At 29.3% G+C, this 18090-nt stretch overlaps 2 protein-coding genes across 2 annotated transcripts; both read right to left on the minus strand.

Annotated features, from left to right (window-relative positions):
- Nucleotides 1–260: 260 nt before the first annotated feature.
- On the minus strand, nucleotides 261–8637 carry LOC100165484 (DNA polymerase eta-like). Its single transcript, XM_001945195.5, has 8 exons — nucleotides 7838–8637; nucleotides 7630–7764; nucleotides 6208–6404; nucleotides 5763–5929; nucleotides 3233–3456; nucleotides 2988–3171; nucleotides 2755–2924; nucleotides 261–1367 (listed from the first exon to the last, which is right to left on the minus strand). The coding sequence occupies exons 1-8, from the start codon at nucleotides 7975–7977 to the stop codon at nucleotides 350–352; spliced, it is 2235 nt and encodes a 744-aa protein (XP_001945230.2). The 5' UTR covers nucleotides 7978–8637; the 3' UTR covers nucleotides 261–349.
- A 2449-nt stretch (nucleotides 8638–11086) lies between these two features.
- LOC100163426 (WD repeat-containing protein 36) lies at nucleotides 11087–16027 on the minus strand. The gene is made up of 4 exons (XM_003241320.4): nucleotides 15810–16027; nucleotides 12425–13909; nucleotides 12087–12355; nucleotides 11087–12021 (listed from the first exon to the last, which is right to left on the minus strand). Exons 1-4 carry the CDS (start codon nucleotides 15847–15849, stop codon nucleotides 11185–11187), a joined length of 2631 nt encoding a protein of 876 aa, XP_003241368.1. The 5' UTR covers nucleotides 15850–16027; the 3' UTR covers nucleotides 11087–11184.
- Between the last annotated feature and the right edge of the window lie 2063 nt (nucleotides 16028–18090).

Raw genomic sequence — 18090 nt, forward strand, 5'->3', positions numbered from 1 at the left:
GTCAACAAAATAATATAATATATTATACTATACAACTGCCAGTCAATAAATTAAGCTATAAACTCCTATCTATAGATAATTGAGTGATGGCCCGAGTGAAGACCGGGTAACTAACCTCAGCTTGATATGAAGTAAAATTATAATATAATATATCATTGTTAATTTAATTATTTTTACATAAATATATTCTTTGATATACATAGATATACATTTACATTTACATATACATTTTTTTACTAAACTATGTTTTACAAAATAAGTATAAAAATAAAAAAAAATTTCGATTTTTAAATTAGACAATCAATCATTTTAGTTTAATAATAAAATTCTACTAGATTATTGGAAATAATTACGGGTTTAATAGTGGTTTAAAGTATGATGAAATACTTGTGCATGGTTTTTTAGGATTTGAACTTGAAGCTTTTGAATTTTTCTTACGTTTTACACCACATTCATTTTTTTTCTTTTTTACTGGTTTACTATTCAGTATTCTATTATTTAATGGCTGTACAGGGTTAACGATATTCAAACTTTCGTTCAATTCTATTGCTACGTGATGATCTATGTGCTCATCGTATGTATCTATATCAATCATGTTGTCACACCGCTCACATAATAATGTTATAGGAGCACATTCAATAGTATCTTCAATAATGGTAGATTGAACAATTGGTACTAACTCTATTCTTGAAACATTAGTTTTTTGGTTTTTCGAAGGCGATACAATTTCCAGTTTTCTTGAAAAAAAACTATCTGCTGGTTGAGTTGTTATGTTATGATTATCATTCAAAATATTTTTTGAAGGAGAAATAACATCAGAGCTTTTCAATAAAAATCCCACTGAACTTGTTGAGGAAGATTGAGGAAGATCAACTGTTGCCATTTTCTCATTTACTTGGTTTTTAACTGGAGAAATAATTTCCAGTTTTTTTGTAAAAAAACTGTTCTTGTCAAGTTTATATTGCTTAATTTCTTTTTTAGGATCCACATTTTGAAATGTTGAAGAAGAATTAGTGAAGAAACTATCAGAATTTTTCATTTGAACAAATATAGTTTTTAAATTCTTTACATCATTAATACATGTTTTGTTTTTTTTATCATTAAAGTGATTTAATGATGACGCAGGTTGATTTGATAGTGGTATACTAATTTTAGATTTGAATTGTTGTTCATTAAATAGTGTAGAACTATCACTTTCACTATTGATATTAGAGCAAGTCGTACTATTTTCTGGTCTAGTCAATTGAATGTTAATATTTTTCACTTCTTTGGCAGCTCCCTTATTGAAATAATTATCTATTGATGATTTGACATTCATTTCTACAAACCTTCCAATAGCTACACCTAAAAAAGATATTGGATTTTTCCTGTGAACAATACACATACAAATTAGAATTATTCTGTTCAAAAATGTAAAAAAAATGAATATTAGTTTATTGGTGTGCCAATAATTTGTGCTAAAGAACATAGTTAATTAACCTCTATTAATTGCAAATACCCTTGTGCCATAAATTTAACATATTTTAAAATTATGCTATACGAGATAATATACCTATGGCTAGACCAAATAGTCCTCTACTTCTAGAATAAGAGATATACATTTTTTCTTAAATACTTTCTAATTAATAATATAATATCCACAAGTGTGTTATCACAAGCCACTGATCACAAATACCTAAAATAAATAATTATGAAAATTGATGTTGATTCAATAAAGTTGGATGTTCCTTCTAATATAAATATAAAATATATCATACTACGTTTTAAAAATTTTAGTCTACTTAAAAAATAATTTGAAATCAAAGAAGTGATTCAAATTAAAGCTAGTGTACATAATTTTGTACTAAAGTATAAGATAAATATTATATAAAATAATATACAGGAAGTTGCGCAACTATAATAATTATGCAGGTGTTATCAATTGAAAAAATGCTAGATGTAGGTTTATATATTATTATTTTTGCAATTATAAGAATAATTAAAATATTTAAAATCAACTAAACATTTTTATTTCAATAATTAATTTATTTATCGCTCATTATATGTGCTTATGTTTATTGTGCAATGTCGTAATGGCTCATGACTAAATATTATTACAATACTGTTTGCATATTATTTCCACATCACTGAATTTGAAAAAAAAAAAAAAATTTGTGAAGAGTATAAAAAATGATTATAATTATTGTAATTCAACTAGTCTGTATTGAATTTTGATATCTCTTTATATCACATAATTTGTATGTAATGATACATTATATGGTAAAGACTACAGTATGAATCATAAAAACATGCGGATGACTGGAATGCCATGTGTCAAATTTTCTAAAAAACTAGTGGACCTCAATATTGTTCCATCACAGCTGCATAACCGCAAGCTACAGCGGTGTGCCACAGTTTACCGGTCACGGTGCGCTGCAGTCATTTGCATGTTTTGTAGAGGCTAGAAGTTGTATATTCTTGGAAATACATATATTCAATAAACGACAATTTGATCATAAAAATGTTTTATAGCGATTATTTATAAGTGTTACCATATAGTTTACAATAAAAAAAAAAATGTCCTATGAAGTACATGTGAAAACAACATCACTACTGTTCTAATTGCAGTTAGGCGAACGAATCATTTTTATATACACAGTTTGGCGTTGTCTTTTCACTAATGTTCATATGACATGATTATTTAAATTATTATGAAGGGAAGGGGAGAGTTAACATTTTAGATAAGTATTGAATATTCTTAAAATAACAAAATACCATTGTAAAGACTTTTGATTTTCAGTCATGGTGCATAATGATGAATAGGCAGTATCCAATAGTTTATTATGACTATACGTAGTAACTTCAAAACACTGTGATGTCGGCAATTTCGTTTTTTTATCTAAGTATCTAACACTGACGGTCATCAGTGTTGCTTTTCTTTTATTCTAAAAAACAAACAATATTAATTTTCAAAATAAAATTGGAATAAATGAATAAATAATACACACAGCCTCATAATCATCTTTTAATTTATCTACAATATCATTCATTAACGTGTTCAACCACTGTTTTATTTCTTCTTTGACTTTTAGTCCCGTAGGAAATGACTTACAACTGCCAATTGATTTGGGTATAAGTCTAGATTCCACAGGTTCATTATCTATACCTTTGGAGATTTGATACAAAAAGTTACTGAAAAAAAAAATTTTTTATGACAATTTTTTATTAGAAATATTATGAAATTCATCATTACCATGTTTTGTCATTAAACTTTTGTTGTAAATCATTTAGGGGTATTGCAGCTAAATCAGACATGAATTCACAGTTAAATTCTTGCCTTATTCTTTCTCCCAGTTTACCACCTAAATTTTTTACTTTTTTTATTGGTATGGTTTCAAACAAATGAGGTACACTAGAAGGTGGCAACATTGTTTGTTGATTAGGTTTGTGTAAACCACACGCAAGCTTAGATAAAATCTGTAAAAAATTAAACAGCATTATAAACTAAATTTATAATCTAATACTTAAATAATTTTATGTGAGAAACCATTGAAAGGTTTAAACACCTCTAAACTGTATTCGTATATACCAGGGGCGGCCAAACTCTTTTTGATTAAGATCTACTGAGGGTATATTTTTTCTTTTAGAATAAACTAATGTAAAAAAAATATTTTATATTAATAATAAGTATACTTATATAAATAATAAAATAAAAATGTTAAGTTATCTGAAAGGAGTGTTTCACATTAATGTTTCAAATTCAAATGTCGTTGCATATCATGGCCAGTTAATTATAATTTTGGTAATATTCATTAACTTCTAAATGAAGACACTGCTCTAAATGATCATCAGAAAGTATAGCTTGGTACCTACCTATTCAGTTTTTATAAGTTTTGTATGAGAAAATGCCATTTCGCACTAATAGGTTAATCCAAAATATATATTTAATAACTGTATTTACTAAATGACAAATGTATAAAATAATTAAAAAATTCTAACAAAGAGGATCGACCTAAAAATTCACCTCTGGTATATAAATTACAGAAATATAATTTTTATTAATTATATATTTAATCTTAAATACAATTAATATAAATATACCTAATCTATAAAAGTTAAGATGATGTTTACCCATGCATTTGTTGTCACTGTCTTATACAAGTACAACATGGCAAATTTTGATTCACTAGTTTCAATAGTGTACAGTTAGTTTTGATATTAGAGTGAATTGATATTGATCTATAATCAAACTTTTAGGTAAGAACATTATATCTGTGCTAAAGTGTTGGCGATTTTACGATATTTTCATTTTCAAATAAGATATGGGTACCTATGTAAAATATCAAAAATGAAAAATGCTAATTTCTCTTGAAAATTAAATATTGAATAAAAGTCAACGCTTAAGTACAGAAAATATTCTTACCTAAACATTTGATAATAGGTCAATTCATTTTAATATCAAAACTAACAGCACGCTAGTGAAAGCTAGTGAACGAAAATTTGCCATCGTACATGAATAAGACGAAGAGACAACAAATGCATGGGTAGCATTCTCTTAAAAGAATGCCGCACCTGCAAATGTTGTCTCTGTCTTACACACTACGGCATACCAAAAATGTTTTGGCGAGGGAAAGAACCGAGAAGGCTACAGTCATAATTAAGAAACAAATTTTTCACCACATATAAAGAAGAACTTTGGCTGTGCAATATCATTTTTCAATTTTTTTTTTGATATCACTTATACAAAAAAAGTTCATATTGTTTCAAAATCCATTATTAATTGTGTTTTTTAAACTTTAATAACTTTTTTGAAGTTCTATTAACAAAATAATAAAAACGATATTGCACAGCCAAAGTTCCCCTTTTTATGTTGCGAAAATGTTGTTTCTTAGTTATCACTGTAGTGTTCTCAGTTCTTACGTGCGCTAAACGGGAAAAACATAGTTTTTTCTTTGTGTACATTTGTAAGACAGAGAGACACATACGGGTGCAACGTCCTTAATTAGTTCAGTGGTATAAGCTGGGGGTCACACTGGATTGCACTTGCAACCCCTGAAAATATCATGGAATCGCAAGAGTATCTTATTAGGAACCCAAAAATCAAGTGTACATTCAATTTTCAAACATTTTTATTTGTGTCTGTGTACACAATCAGTAGCCAAAATAATGCTTCAAATTCTCATTTTCAGTAACTTTTCTGATGGGAAAGTAAATCTAGTTGGCACAATTGAAAGGTAATAATAGAAAATTTCCAGTAATTATGGAAAATCAGGAAATTTAACACAAAACAAGTTTTTGACAAAATCAATTTTGTTTTTTTTTTTTTGGTGTATCACCAAAAAAAAAAAATACAGTAGATATATAGTTTTTTACTGAATGTTTATACTAGTTATTTCTACACACCATAATATTTTGCCTCTTTTTTGAGCTATTTATGGGCATAAGAAAATTTTCGAATTTTATTAATTATTGTTGATGAAAAGTTTTTTGCCTGGTCAAACTTAATTAATCTCCGACTCAAAATCCCAGCCTTGGATATAATATTAAATTTAGAACATAAAAAAAAAATCCATATTTGGGGGGAGTATGTTCACCCTACAAGCTGATTTCAACCCTAACAATTTACCCAATTTACACCACTGAATCAGTTAATTCATTATAGAATATTTTTTGACAAATGCTACATTGAATTATTTCCAAAGTACGGTGTAGCTTAAAAGATAGGCAGAGTTATTTTTCAGGTTATTTATTATTTACTATATAAAATATTTAAACCATCAAACCTTGTTATTTGCAATACCAGCTGAACAACGAAAACCAGTTTGTTCAAAAATTGATTGTCTTAATTTTTCAACCATCATAGCACCAATTGTTAAGCGGAGTAAATAGTCATCTTGTAACTCATTATTGTATACATCGTGGAGCCAAGATTTTAAATTCTTATTTTTATCTTCATAATAAAAACATAAAATAAATATTATTTAAATATTTATAATATTTAATAGGTATTCACACATTTTAACATCATAGTTAAACTTTTTTTAAGTGTTTATATTTTTATGGAGTACAAACAATTATTAATTAATTTTCAATTTAAACAAAATTTGTATTTTTAGGATAACTTAAGAATTTTTATGTTGAAAAAACTACGAGGAACAAAATGTACACAGAAATATTCATAAAGCAATAATTTGGGTCATCTTTAAGATACATTCATATTTTAATTACCTTTTGAGTTATCATCTGAATATCCTTCAACAAATGTATTGGGTAGGTCATTTTCCGTTATTACATTATGATTAGATGAAATATGATGATTTACCACACTAGTTAAATCAACATAAGCCTCATCAATACTAGCTCTTTGCACACAAGAACTAAATTGGCTGAGAACCTCAAATACTTTTTGACTGGCTGTACGGTATCTATAAAGAACAAAACAAATGAAACAAAAATAAATATAAAATTGTTATGAAAAATTTAATTTTTACTATTTTTTAGTTTTTATATTTTAAAATGACAACATACACTAATTGTAATTTCATGTTCTGAAGCAGAATATTTTTGAAGTATATTGATACTTAAAAATTAAATTTCTAACAAGTAGTTAATTAGTATTTTATTATATAAATTCAATAAAATCACAAAGTATGCAAAAATATGCACTGTAAATATTTAATATAGGTAGTTTAATTTTTGTTGTTTCTTGAAAATGTCTAGTTTACTTGGCAATAAATCCAATATTCCACAAAAAACATTCAAATATTATAACTTCCAGCCCTAGACTAATAAGTGATAATAGTATGAAAAGTTTAGAGAAGCAGGGTAATGTAATGGACATTACATACCTCTTCATACCTACTTCACTCATTTAAACTTAAAACACTAATGATTTGATTTGAAATTACCAAATACTTTTAAAAACATTCTGCTTTAGAATATGAAATTAAAAATATACCAATTTGGTGAAAGTTTGTAAGCAGTTAAAAAAGTTAAACTTACACAATTATGAAGATTATCTTTTCTTCAAAATTGCATTGAAATGAACAATTTAAGGAAAAAAACATGTTTTCAAAAAAATTACTATTTTACAAATAATGAGTGTAGATTATATTGTAATATCTTAAACATAACGTCTGTTTTAAATCAACATTAAATAAAATATTTTTAATGAAATATCTAAGCAATATAGGTGTATACTTAATTTATAGTTAATAGTTATAATAAGAAACCAAATTAAATTTACAACATAAAAAAAGTTTAGTATATTAAAAAAATATATATTATGTGTTGAACCTTGATGAATTTATATGAAATAATAATTGTTTTCTGGGATATTTCTAACTTTTAAATAGTTAATACAATTTGTATAAAACCTATATTTTAATACTTATTACTTAAGGAACGTTATTATTGAGTACCTAATTGTAAAAATTATCATGACAACTAAATACCTACCATTTACAGAAGTATAGCACCCATGTGGCCATGTTGCTGGAAATATTGCATTATTTTAATTGAAATAATGAATGCAATTAAAATTATAAAGGTAGATACCTAATTGAATGTCAAGATTTAACAAAATGTCTGGTAAATGTTAATAATCACAGCTATGGATTATATTATATTTATCAAGTGAAAATCTCTTACTTTGATAAATCTGCTTTTCCATGGAGCTCCTTCACACGTACCAAATTTAAATCTGGACACGCCTGTAATGCATCATCTCCTCTCATATGTCGGTTTACCCCCTTATCCCTTGCCTCATAATTCACTGCGATTATCCTGAAACACAATAAAAGAATGACTATGATCCAATGCATGTCAGACACACATATTGTTATGCAAGACGACTCACCCACCACCTCTCCAACTGTTGTATTGAACGACTGCAACTGGCTTTCCAGTCAACGACTGATTGTGTTGAACCTCTACTTGACAATAGAAACAATCCATGTCAACTAATGCTATTACTCGTTTGCCACCACAGTCGTCCATGATCAAATCAAACCAATTTTGCTTAATTTTGAATGCAAAAAACACAAGCGACGACAACAAACTTTATGATGGTTTGAATGTCATTATGTAAATCATTTCCCGACTGTACGGAGATGAAATAATGACTTTTAACAATATTCTTCACGTTGATGATGCAGTCGGTAGATAGACTTTTGGAAAAGTATAAGGTGAAAAAATATCTTATGATCGCGACGTAAGCGTCGAGTACTAATATCGAGACAGTCACGTAAAATTGCAGAAATAGTTATCGAACAGCGGTCGGAAGCTTTTTAACGAAATTACAAGAATCAAAATGCGAATAATATAATTATAATTAATTAGGTATATGACGTATATCATTACAATAATATAATTATTATTAATTATCAAAATATTAAAACGTCATATACTCATATTACTACTGCCTAAATAAGTGTGAACCAAAAGTGAGTGTGGTCGGAACTTTGGAAGAGTCGAAGAGATTGGCCATTGGCGCCAAGATGATAAATGATAATAGTAATAAGTAATAACTGATAAGCACTACCAGTTTTTGCCACAGACTTCTATATAATACTAATTATATAAGTATTATAGAAGTCTGTGGTTTTTGCTTTGTATTCATAGACCTGATACCTTAGTATAAGGTCTATGTTTGTATCACGATTATATGATACTATTATTATGGATATTATCTTTAATCGTGCTGTGTATAATATTGTTCTATTGCTGTATATTCCGCGTCTACTGTGTTCCGCGTAGTCTGCGCTTGAAGCCGATTGGTCGGCCCGTTCGGCTCCGATGATTTTATTGCGCATGTGTCATAAATGAAAAAGTTAGCACGGGATGGGGTAACATAATTGCGGTAATATTTTGCAATTTGCGCATGTGCAGTGGTTATCCGTATGTCTGGGGATGAAATCTGCGCTAAATGGCAAATGCTGTAAGGGCTGACCGAATCGGCTTCCAGATTTTTAATCATAGCTCTGTCGCAGAATATATATTTCATAATTCATAATAATATAATAATGCTGTGGCTCTATCCAGTACGTATCATCGCTAATCGCTATAGTCGAAAGAATGAAAAGTGGCTGCTGGTAATCGCAAAATAATTGCCTATTTTTTTTGGCAATCGCGAAGATTTGAACTTCAAATTTTCATAAAAAATTTAGTTGACTTTCATGTAGACGTTTATTTTTTGAAAAAGGTAGACAAACTTATGAGGAATCTTGAATTAAATGTTCAAATCTTAGATTTAAAAAGAAAAATTGTTATGAATTTCTAGCTCAAAATAGTTTGCACATTTTCGTGATTTTTACGTATATTGTCAAAATTCGATCATTAAATGCTCACAATTCATAAAAAAAACTGTACCTAACTATGTATTTTTGATATTTTTCAACTACCGTTGTAACAATATGTCAATATATTAGGAGCCTTGTATTTAATTTTCAATCAATTTGACCCAATGAATAAGATTGTATTAGCATTTATAGAAAATTAACTTAAAAAATGGGAACTGAAAACGACAGTAAACTTCTCAAAACAAGTCAAGATATTTTGAAAATTGTATCATGTACAGAAAATGCTAATATAAACGTTCACTGAAAATAGCATGTATCTACGGTTATTTGTTTTAGAATTACACCAAAATTTATTTACAGTTGATAACCAATTTTGCGTAAAAATTACTGTGTTTCCTTTGTTTATGTTTTGATTTCTCGGCGCTTTTGTAAACTATTGAGAATATTATATTTTGACCTCCTAAATGTGAAATGCACCGACTAAATCAAAACAGACATCGAACAAGATTTGGATAGGTACTGCTAAAGAAAATCGAAGCCCCAAACAGTGATGACACACAAAAAAAACACAACATTGTAAAATCAATAGTCATCGCTCCACTCAGAATATAAAATCGATTAAAATGATCTACCTATGTAATTATGTAAAATATGAAATATCTAAAATAAATTTAGTTCCGTTGATTTAAAAAGTGAAACAATTTTTACCAATCTAAAAATATATGTATCAATAAATATATTTTTAAAGTACCTATATTTTGTACTCAAATACTTTTTTTACTAAGTATTTAAATACTTTTAAAAATAAGTAGGTGTTTCACATCTGTATCAGTACTTCAATACTTACCTACTTCTAAAACAGTGGTGTCATTTGGTGGGTTGGCAGGGTGGGCATTTTCCTATTAGCGGGCTGGGTATAGGCTAGTTTTGGGCCTTCATATAGTAGATAATAGGTAATATTATATTTAGGTACCTACCTCTACATATTATGTATTAATTATTTAGTCATTTTTATATCTCAAAATATGGGTTATTTATGTCTATGATAGTAACCAGTAGGTAATTGTGATAGTAGCTAATAAATATAAAATTATGTAAGAAGGCTATTTGTATTGAGATAAAAATGCAATTGTAATGTAATGTAATGTATTTGTTAGCGAGCAGTTTTATTAGGGGCCGGTCAAAAATGTGGCCCACCCCCCTCTCCAAAACTGAAATGACACCACCAATTTAAAAAGTATGTACCTTTCACAAGATTGGAACAGCGAGACCGCTGTGATTGGCAAGTAGTTGGCAACACACGTGCAAATGTGACATGTTTTCCTAACTTATTTGGAATATAATATAATTTATTGTACAATTTTATTGTTTCATAATAGTTGTAGTCGTAACTTTAAAATATGTATAGTATAATCATGGTTCTAGTAAGCTACAAAAATACACGCTAATTGTAATTTATTGTAAAAAATATTGTACATTTGTACCACCACAATTTATATGTAGACATCATATTATGTCATATTTATTAATTATTACATTGAACTGCTTCTAAAGTGTTGCCAAATGTACATTTTAACTTTTTTCTTGTGCACATTTCAATTATGAAGTCTTAATTATTTTTATTATGGTTAACTTTTTGTCTTATATTATAATTTTACGAATCAAAAACAACATGCATACTATGAAAATATTAAAAGAATGTTTTTATAAATACCTATCAAGTTAGATAATATTATAATGTTAATATTGTATAATATGAGAGCTATTTTTTTAATGCAAAGAAAATCAATAAATAAATTATATTGTAATATTGATGTTAAATGTTGTATTTTAATTAGGTATTTCCATAAAACTGTTTTAATGCATAAACATTATACAAGTATATAAAAACTAAAATAAATGCTTATTAATTATTTTTCATATATTCTACAATACTAAGACATAACAAAAAATTATTTTGCAATTGTTCCCATGCATTATGTTTTGATAATGGCTCAATACTATTGATCGCTTCTGGTCGTTGGGCCAATGCACGTCCATTATATTTTAAAAATACACCCAAATAAGATTGTGTTAATTCAAAATCTTTATTACTTGTAGATACTTGTTTTAAAAGCTCTAAAAATTTAACCATTAATTCATATGTTCCACCAGCTTCTGGCGACAAGCTTCGTACTTCATAATTTAAAGCTGACGGTCCCATTAATTTTAACTGATCAAATAAAACTTGATAATCATTTAAGGAAGTGGCTTTTAAAAGTTGTTGAGCAAAAACAGTTTGCATTAGTGTTTCAGGAATAACTTTAGTATTGGAATCTGTCTTACCAACTCCTTTTAAATCGAATTGGAAGTCTATAGATTGTATAGTAGGTAGGAAAAATGGAGCAGCAGCAGGAGCTTTTGGTGGTTGTAGCGGTTTGTTCCTTTTTTTGACAGCGTCTAAATTCAATATATTCTGCCATCTAGCATCATTTAGACCACTCATAGTTATAGTGTTTTCAATTTGTACTTTAGATATGTATTCATCTGTATCTTCATCAATAGGGCATTCTAGAGATTCTTGATTAATTCCAGTCAATGGAAGAGGTTCTGTGATCTGATTTTCTTCGGTGATAGGTCGGAGGCTAACATGATTATATAGAGATTTATTAAACCATAAATATATTCCCAAACGGTCAGCATGCGCTGTCGCCAGATAGCTTCCAGTTGGCGAAAATGTCAATGAAACGCAGGGTGTATCAACCTAAAATAATATAACAAAAATTATAATGAAATATTTATGATGCAATGATTATTATGTCAGCTTACTTTAAGTATATCGATCATTGATGATGACGGAATGTCCCAAGTGCGAATAGTTGAATCCATTGCAGATGTAACTAACCATCTGGAATCTGGACTAAATGTCAAATCAGTAATTGGACCTCGATGACCAGTAAATTTTCTTACGACGGTGCGTGTATCAATATCAACTAGACAAAAGTCAAAATTATCTAAAGCAACTGCTAGAAATGAGCTTTCTGTGTGCCAGCTGAATAATGAAACTGTATCTTCCAACTCCAATTTAGACAATAAATCTGAAAAAATTAATACATTTTTAATAAAATAATATACAAACAAAAATTTCAAAAATAAATCTGACTTACTTAATTTTTTGAAATTCCAGAATTGTAAAAATGTATCTGAACCACCAGATACCATTATTTGATTAAGTGTGTCTACATAGACACCACGTACATATTTATGAGCAGTTGGCTGTCCATAGGTTCCTCTGTGTAATCCTGACTGAATGTTGTACTTATCAATGTGACCAGAACTGTAACCGATAACTGCAAAATTACCACAGTGTGTAAGACATGCACATGTAGCACTGATTCCTTTCTGTCCACTGACGTTCTTCTTAAATCTTTCATGACACAATTTATGCTCTCCCATCTTACTTTTGTCAAACGACCAAGTAGTTACTGTTGGTATACCTCGATGTACAGCAACAATGCTGTCCCATTCTTTATCTCGAGTGGTTTCCGATGTGAATGTAGATATTGGAGGCATGATAAGAGGATCAGCCCATTTATTTCCTTTTTTTTTGGAAGCTTTACGATTATATGATGCACGTCCAAAACTTTTATTTGCAATTTCAGTGACTGTGTTAAAGACACGCAATGATGAATCATTGCCAGAACTTAAAATACTAGCACCATCTGTTCCATGAAAACGAATAGAAACTGGAGGTTTAAAATGACCTTCGCGTATTTTAAACAGACTGGCCGAACCATCAGACATGTCAAAACGCCACATTTTTAAAGAATTATCAGAAGATGAAGTCACAAGAAGCGGTTCATCTGGTAAACACTGAAGACCACAAATAGGTCCATGATGCGCTTTAATAATTAAACTGTCAACTTTTCCTTCTTCGAGATTCCAAACGACTACAGTGCCCTTTGGACTACCAGTTATCATAAGTTGTCGTTTAATAAGAAAACTTATACGTGTAACTGAGCCCCAATCTTGTGTAAAAGTTATGTTGGATACATCAAACTTTAAATTGTGCAAAATAATTTTTCCATTACTCAATCCTATTGCCATCATATCTTCAGCTGGAGCTGGCTCTAAGCTGGTCACACTACTATTCCAACCCTCAAATTCATATATCATGGATCCTGTTTTTATATTCCACAGCTGTAGTTTTCCTTCAGCTGAGCCAATTAGTAATTTATTAGCATATGTTGGTGGATGGCATATTGCTGTTGCAGTAAAATCTAATTGAATTTCTTTATATATACTTTCAGTTTTCACATCCCAAATTTTGAGAGTTCCTGATTCATCAATAGACACTAAATTGGCCGCAAACGGAAACAATAATTTTATTGCTGCTTTGTGACCAGTATACGTATGTTTTAGTTCAATACCACGTCGCCAAGCATATATTTGGTTTCCACAACTGGTATATACCAGGTAACTATCTGCAGCCAAACATGTGATGTCCGTCTCATGTTGCGGGCTTACAGATAAAAGCTGAAACCTATCAGAACTGTAAGTGTGAAAGGCACGTCCGACACATGTTATTATGAGATTTTCTCTTCTGAGGTTTATGTAACGGGTAACGAGTGGAATCTCATTACTCACATATCCTGAAAACAATAAAAACCAATTTAATATAAATGACAGAACTATTATATTGAAATAAATATTTATTAGAAATTAATAAGAAGTCTAGTTATGATGACATTAGTTAAGTATAGTATTATTATGATTACTAGGTCTGGTGCACTTCAGTGTAAGTGAAACTCATTGCACCAGGATACACCTATTATGGGCACTCTGTTCACCAATATAATGCGGTTACTTCGCACATACAACTGTTGCTGAGGAATGGGGATTTAGGTAATTGAGGCAGGATGTGACATATTTTGGTTTGTGAGCACAACAGCATTCTCTCGGCAAACAGTGTATAATTGTTAGTGTCCAGTCAATAGTCATCTAAGTAGTTATAGTTATAAGTTGGTATCCCTAATTACTTGGAAATCCAATATGGTTGTTTCCTCAATTGTTTCTATTCAAATATTACTTGAGATCAAAATGCATTTGTGCCAGAAAAAAAAAATTGTTATTTAGTGAAAATATTATTTTTAAATAATGAATGTGTGCACTTTAATATATTAAGTGTGAACCACAAATACCTATTCTAACAACAATTTTTGACATAATAATAATAATTAATAGGTAAGTCATTTATTCTATTATCATCTATTACATAATATTAAGAGGATGTGTCACCCGCATGTGCTGTCTTCGTCTTACTATACCAAATTATACGTTCAGCAGATCACGTTTAGCTCTGTTAGTCTTAAAGATTAAGAGTGAATTGACCTCTAATACAATTTATAGGTAAGATTATTATCAAGGCAATATCATAGGCTTTTTATTATATTTTAGTTGCAAAGCGAGTTATGAGTATTTTAAAATTGTAAATTTTTTGAACATCTTAAAATACTCGCTTTACAATTAAAATATAATAAAAAGCCTATAACATTGCCCAGATAATAAACTTACCTTAAAATGTAATAAGAGGTCAATTACTCTAATTTTTAAACTAACAGAGCTGTTTTATGATCTGCTGGGCGTACAATTTGCTATGTAACGCAATTTGTAAGATGCATACAACATATGTGGGTACTAAGTCCTCTTAAATATTTAATAAGTATATACCAAAATATGAAAGTTTAATTGTGGAAAATAATTTTAATTTTAGAAAAGTTACCTTAGTAAAAAAATATGTATGGAAAATACATTAAATAGAATTATATAAAATATGAATATTAAGTACAAACTAATATTATGATTGGAAAACATTAATTTTGGATAATTTCTTATTCAAATCCTGTGCAGTATTAAATTATAAGTTCTTTATAATACCTACTTGAACTGTGAATGTCGCCTGTTAATATTAGGTCTTAATATATTTTCAAAACGACTAAACAAATGTTCCACATCAATTTATGTAATTGATTCATATTTGAAGTGCATGATATCCAATAGCAATAATTAATTCTAAATTTAATAAAATGCATTGATACATAAATTTGTTCTCTATTTATCAGTATTATAATATGTAGTTCTATGAGCCCTACCTATCGGTTGTCATAAAAATAAACCATCGGCCGAAATAAAATACAGCAGTATTCTAGTGTTCTGTACCGCCAATTTATTATAAGACAGCAGTAATTTTGTCATATTTTAGGGGTAACAATAACATCGATGATCCAAGGACATAAATATTAATCAGACAAAGAAAAATATATTAAGTTACACGCAAAGAGCATCTCAACAGAGTAGAGGAAGGCTAATGGAAAAATAAGTGCACGGAGACGGTTTTAATCGAGCGTTTTTATATGTAACTCGTACAGTAACCGCCATTTACGAAAAAGAACGATTACTTTTAAAACGGAACGAATAACGCTGGAAACGTGACAACTTCGTTCGGTAAGCCACGTGAAAAATGGAAATAAAAAAATGGAAAACAGTACTCACCGAGAGCTCGGTTCTGCAAGAATATTTTACTGGACGACATCGCTCAGGACAGCGATGCGTTTAACAGCGTTTTGACTGTGAATAGACCTTGCTGACCTACACACTTCCTGTGATTCTTGTGTTTGATGGACTCGGACAAGCGAATATAAAGCGAAATCCGACGACGATCCAGCGCACGTGTACAGGAACGCGCACTTTATCAAGTATCAACAATCAGCACTGTAGGCGGCGGCGCGCCGACGATCGTTATCATCTACTGTGATTGTAACTGTTATCAACCGACATATTGTAATAGTCCGACGTCTTTGCGAATTGCGATAGTCTCTTTTTTCGGGCATTCGTTATCCACTTTCCACTTGTGCGAATGTTCAATTATCAGATATTATTATACGCCATACGGTATTATATTATTACTACAATATTACTACAATATTATTATATATCTGTGATTATGATTTATACTATAAGAGCGTACGCTCTCTCGCGAGAAAATATAATATAATTTTATATTAAACCTATATAATTGTAATGCGAAGAACATTTTTTTCTATGATATTAGTGTTTCTTCAAGTCTGGGGAAGTATAATATATGTATAAAATATGCGTGCAGTAACACGCACGGCGCCAAGGGGTGGCAAGGTGGGGCTCTAGCCCCCCCAGAAAACAGATCAGCCCCCTCGCCAGCCCCCCCACCGAAAAATATGTACGATATAATAAAGTCGTAATACATTATTTAAATAAGAGCCACATCAAAGAATTTATGAAATATTCCTTTTTGGCTTTTTAGTTTTTAAAAATTTTTAATTTATGAAATACTTTTGTATTTTCGAAAACTTGTGTATTAAGTTTTTGCCGTTATAAAAACTGATATAAATATGTAATAATATTAATATTTTATACGGGCGTGCAACGCGGCGTATCAATGCGTCAACATGCAACGCCTGACTTACAGTCTATTTTTAAATAGGAAGAAAATAAATAATAATATTAAAATTAGATTATTACATTTAATAATCCTATGATTGTATAATATTTTCTTTTCTATATTATTTGTCTAATGAGCAAAAAATTTACTACAATTTCAATAAAATGTGTTTTGAAATTTGTAAAATAAGAAAAAATCTTTTATTTATTTATTATTACCTTTATTGAGTACTAACTACTTGATGAAAATAAACAAATAAACGTATCCCAATCCCAAATCATTGCATTAAAGATGATTGAAACAAATTCATCTGTTCATTACTAAACACATCCTTTAATTTATATTTATGAAATGTAGGTAAGTAAAAGAAACATAATTATTCATTCACAAAGGTATGTAATATTAAAGTCATTAAAGTCAATTTATCATTTTTGTATATCATGTTATAATTATGAATATTGAATATAGTTGTTGAAGGTCTGTGATTAAACATTTTCTTACATATAGGTAAGTATATAACATAAAGTACAAAAAAGATATTTGACATTATTCTTAAAACATTTCAACAACTATTCAAAAGTTTGTACATATTATCTGTTGAGACGTTTAGAGCATACAATATAAAACGTATGTACTAAATAGCTAATAGCTATATTATGTTACATGACACGAAAATATTTATATTTCATTTAAATAACCTCAGCATTTGTTGAAACAATTTTAGCCCATGTAAAAAAAATATTTGCCCCACTCTGCCTCCCCTGGAAAAAATTCTAGTACCGTGCCTGTGCAGTAATCTAGCGATCATGCCTGATTATTTAGTCATGATGTATACTATGAAAAATAACAATATAATAATATAGGTATAAGGTAATATATAGGTAATATAGGTAAAATAAATAGGCTCCTTGGCCCGTGGCGGATTGAGACAATCGATATTTGGAGTGCACATATTAATTCTGACCACCCACCTACATTTTAAACACTATACCACTACTACCAAGGGCGCCCGCTCGGGGGAGAGGGATCATGCGTCCTCCTCTATTTTTTGGTCACTAGAAGAAAAAAATCTGGCGGGGGGGAAGTAAACAAATAATATTATATTAGTATTATATTATATTATATTAGTTATATTTTCGAATGGTTATTATTTGCGTTTTTACATTTGCCCCATAATATAAGTTAAGATTGGGGCTGTCGTAAATAATAGAATATAGGTAGGTACGCAATTAAAAATTGATTGGAAAAATGAAAATGAAACAAAATAACAATGTATTAAGGTAAATAAATTTATTTTTAATTATTTTTCACATAAAACAGTTTATATAATATTATTCCTATATCAATAAATAATAT

Source organism: Acyrthosiphon pisum, chromosome X (assembly GCF_005508785.2).
Source record: "Acyrthosiphon pisum isolate AL4f chromosome X, pea_aphid_22Mar2018_4r6ur, whole genome shotgun sequence".
NCBI classification, from domain to species: domain Eukaryota; kingdom Metazoa; phylum Arthropoda; class Insecta; order Hemiptera; family Aphididae; genus Acyrthosiphon; species Acyrthosiphon pisum.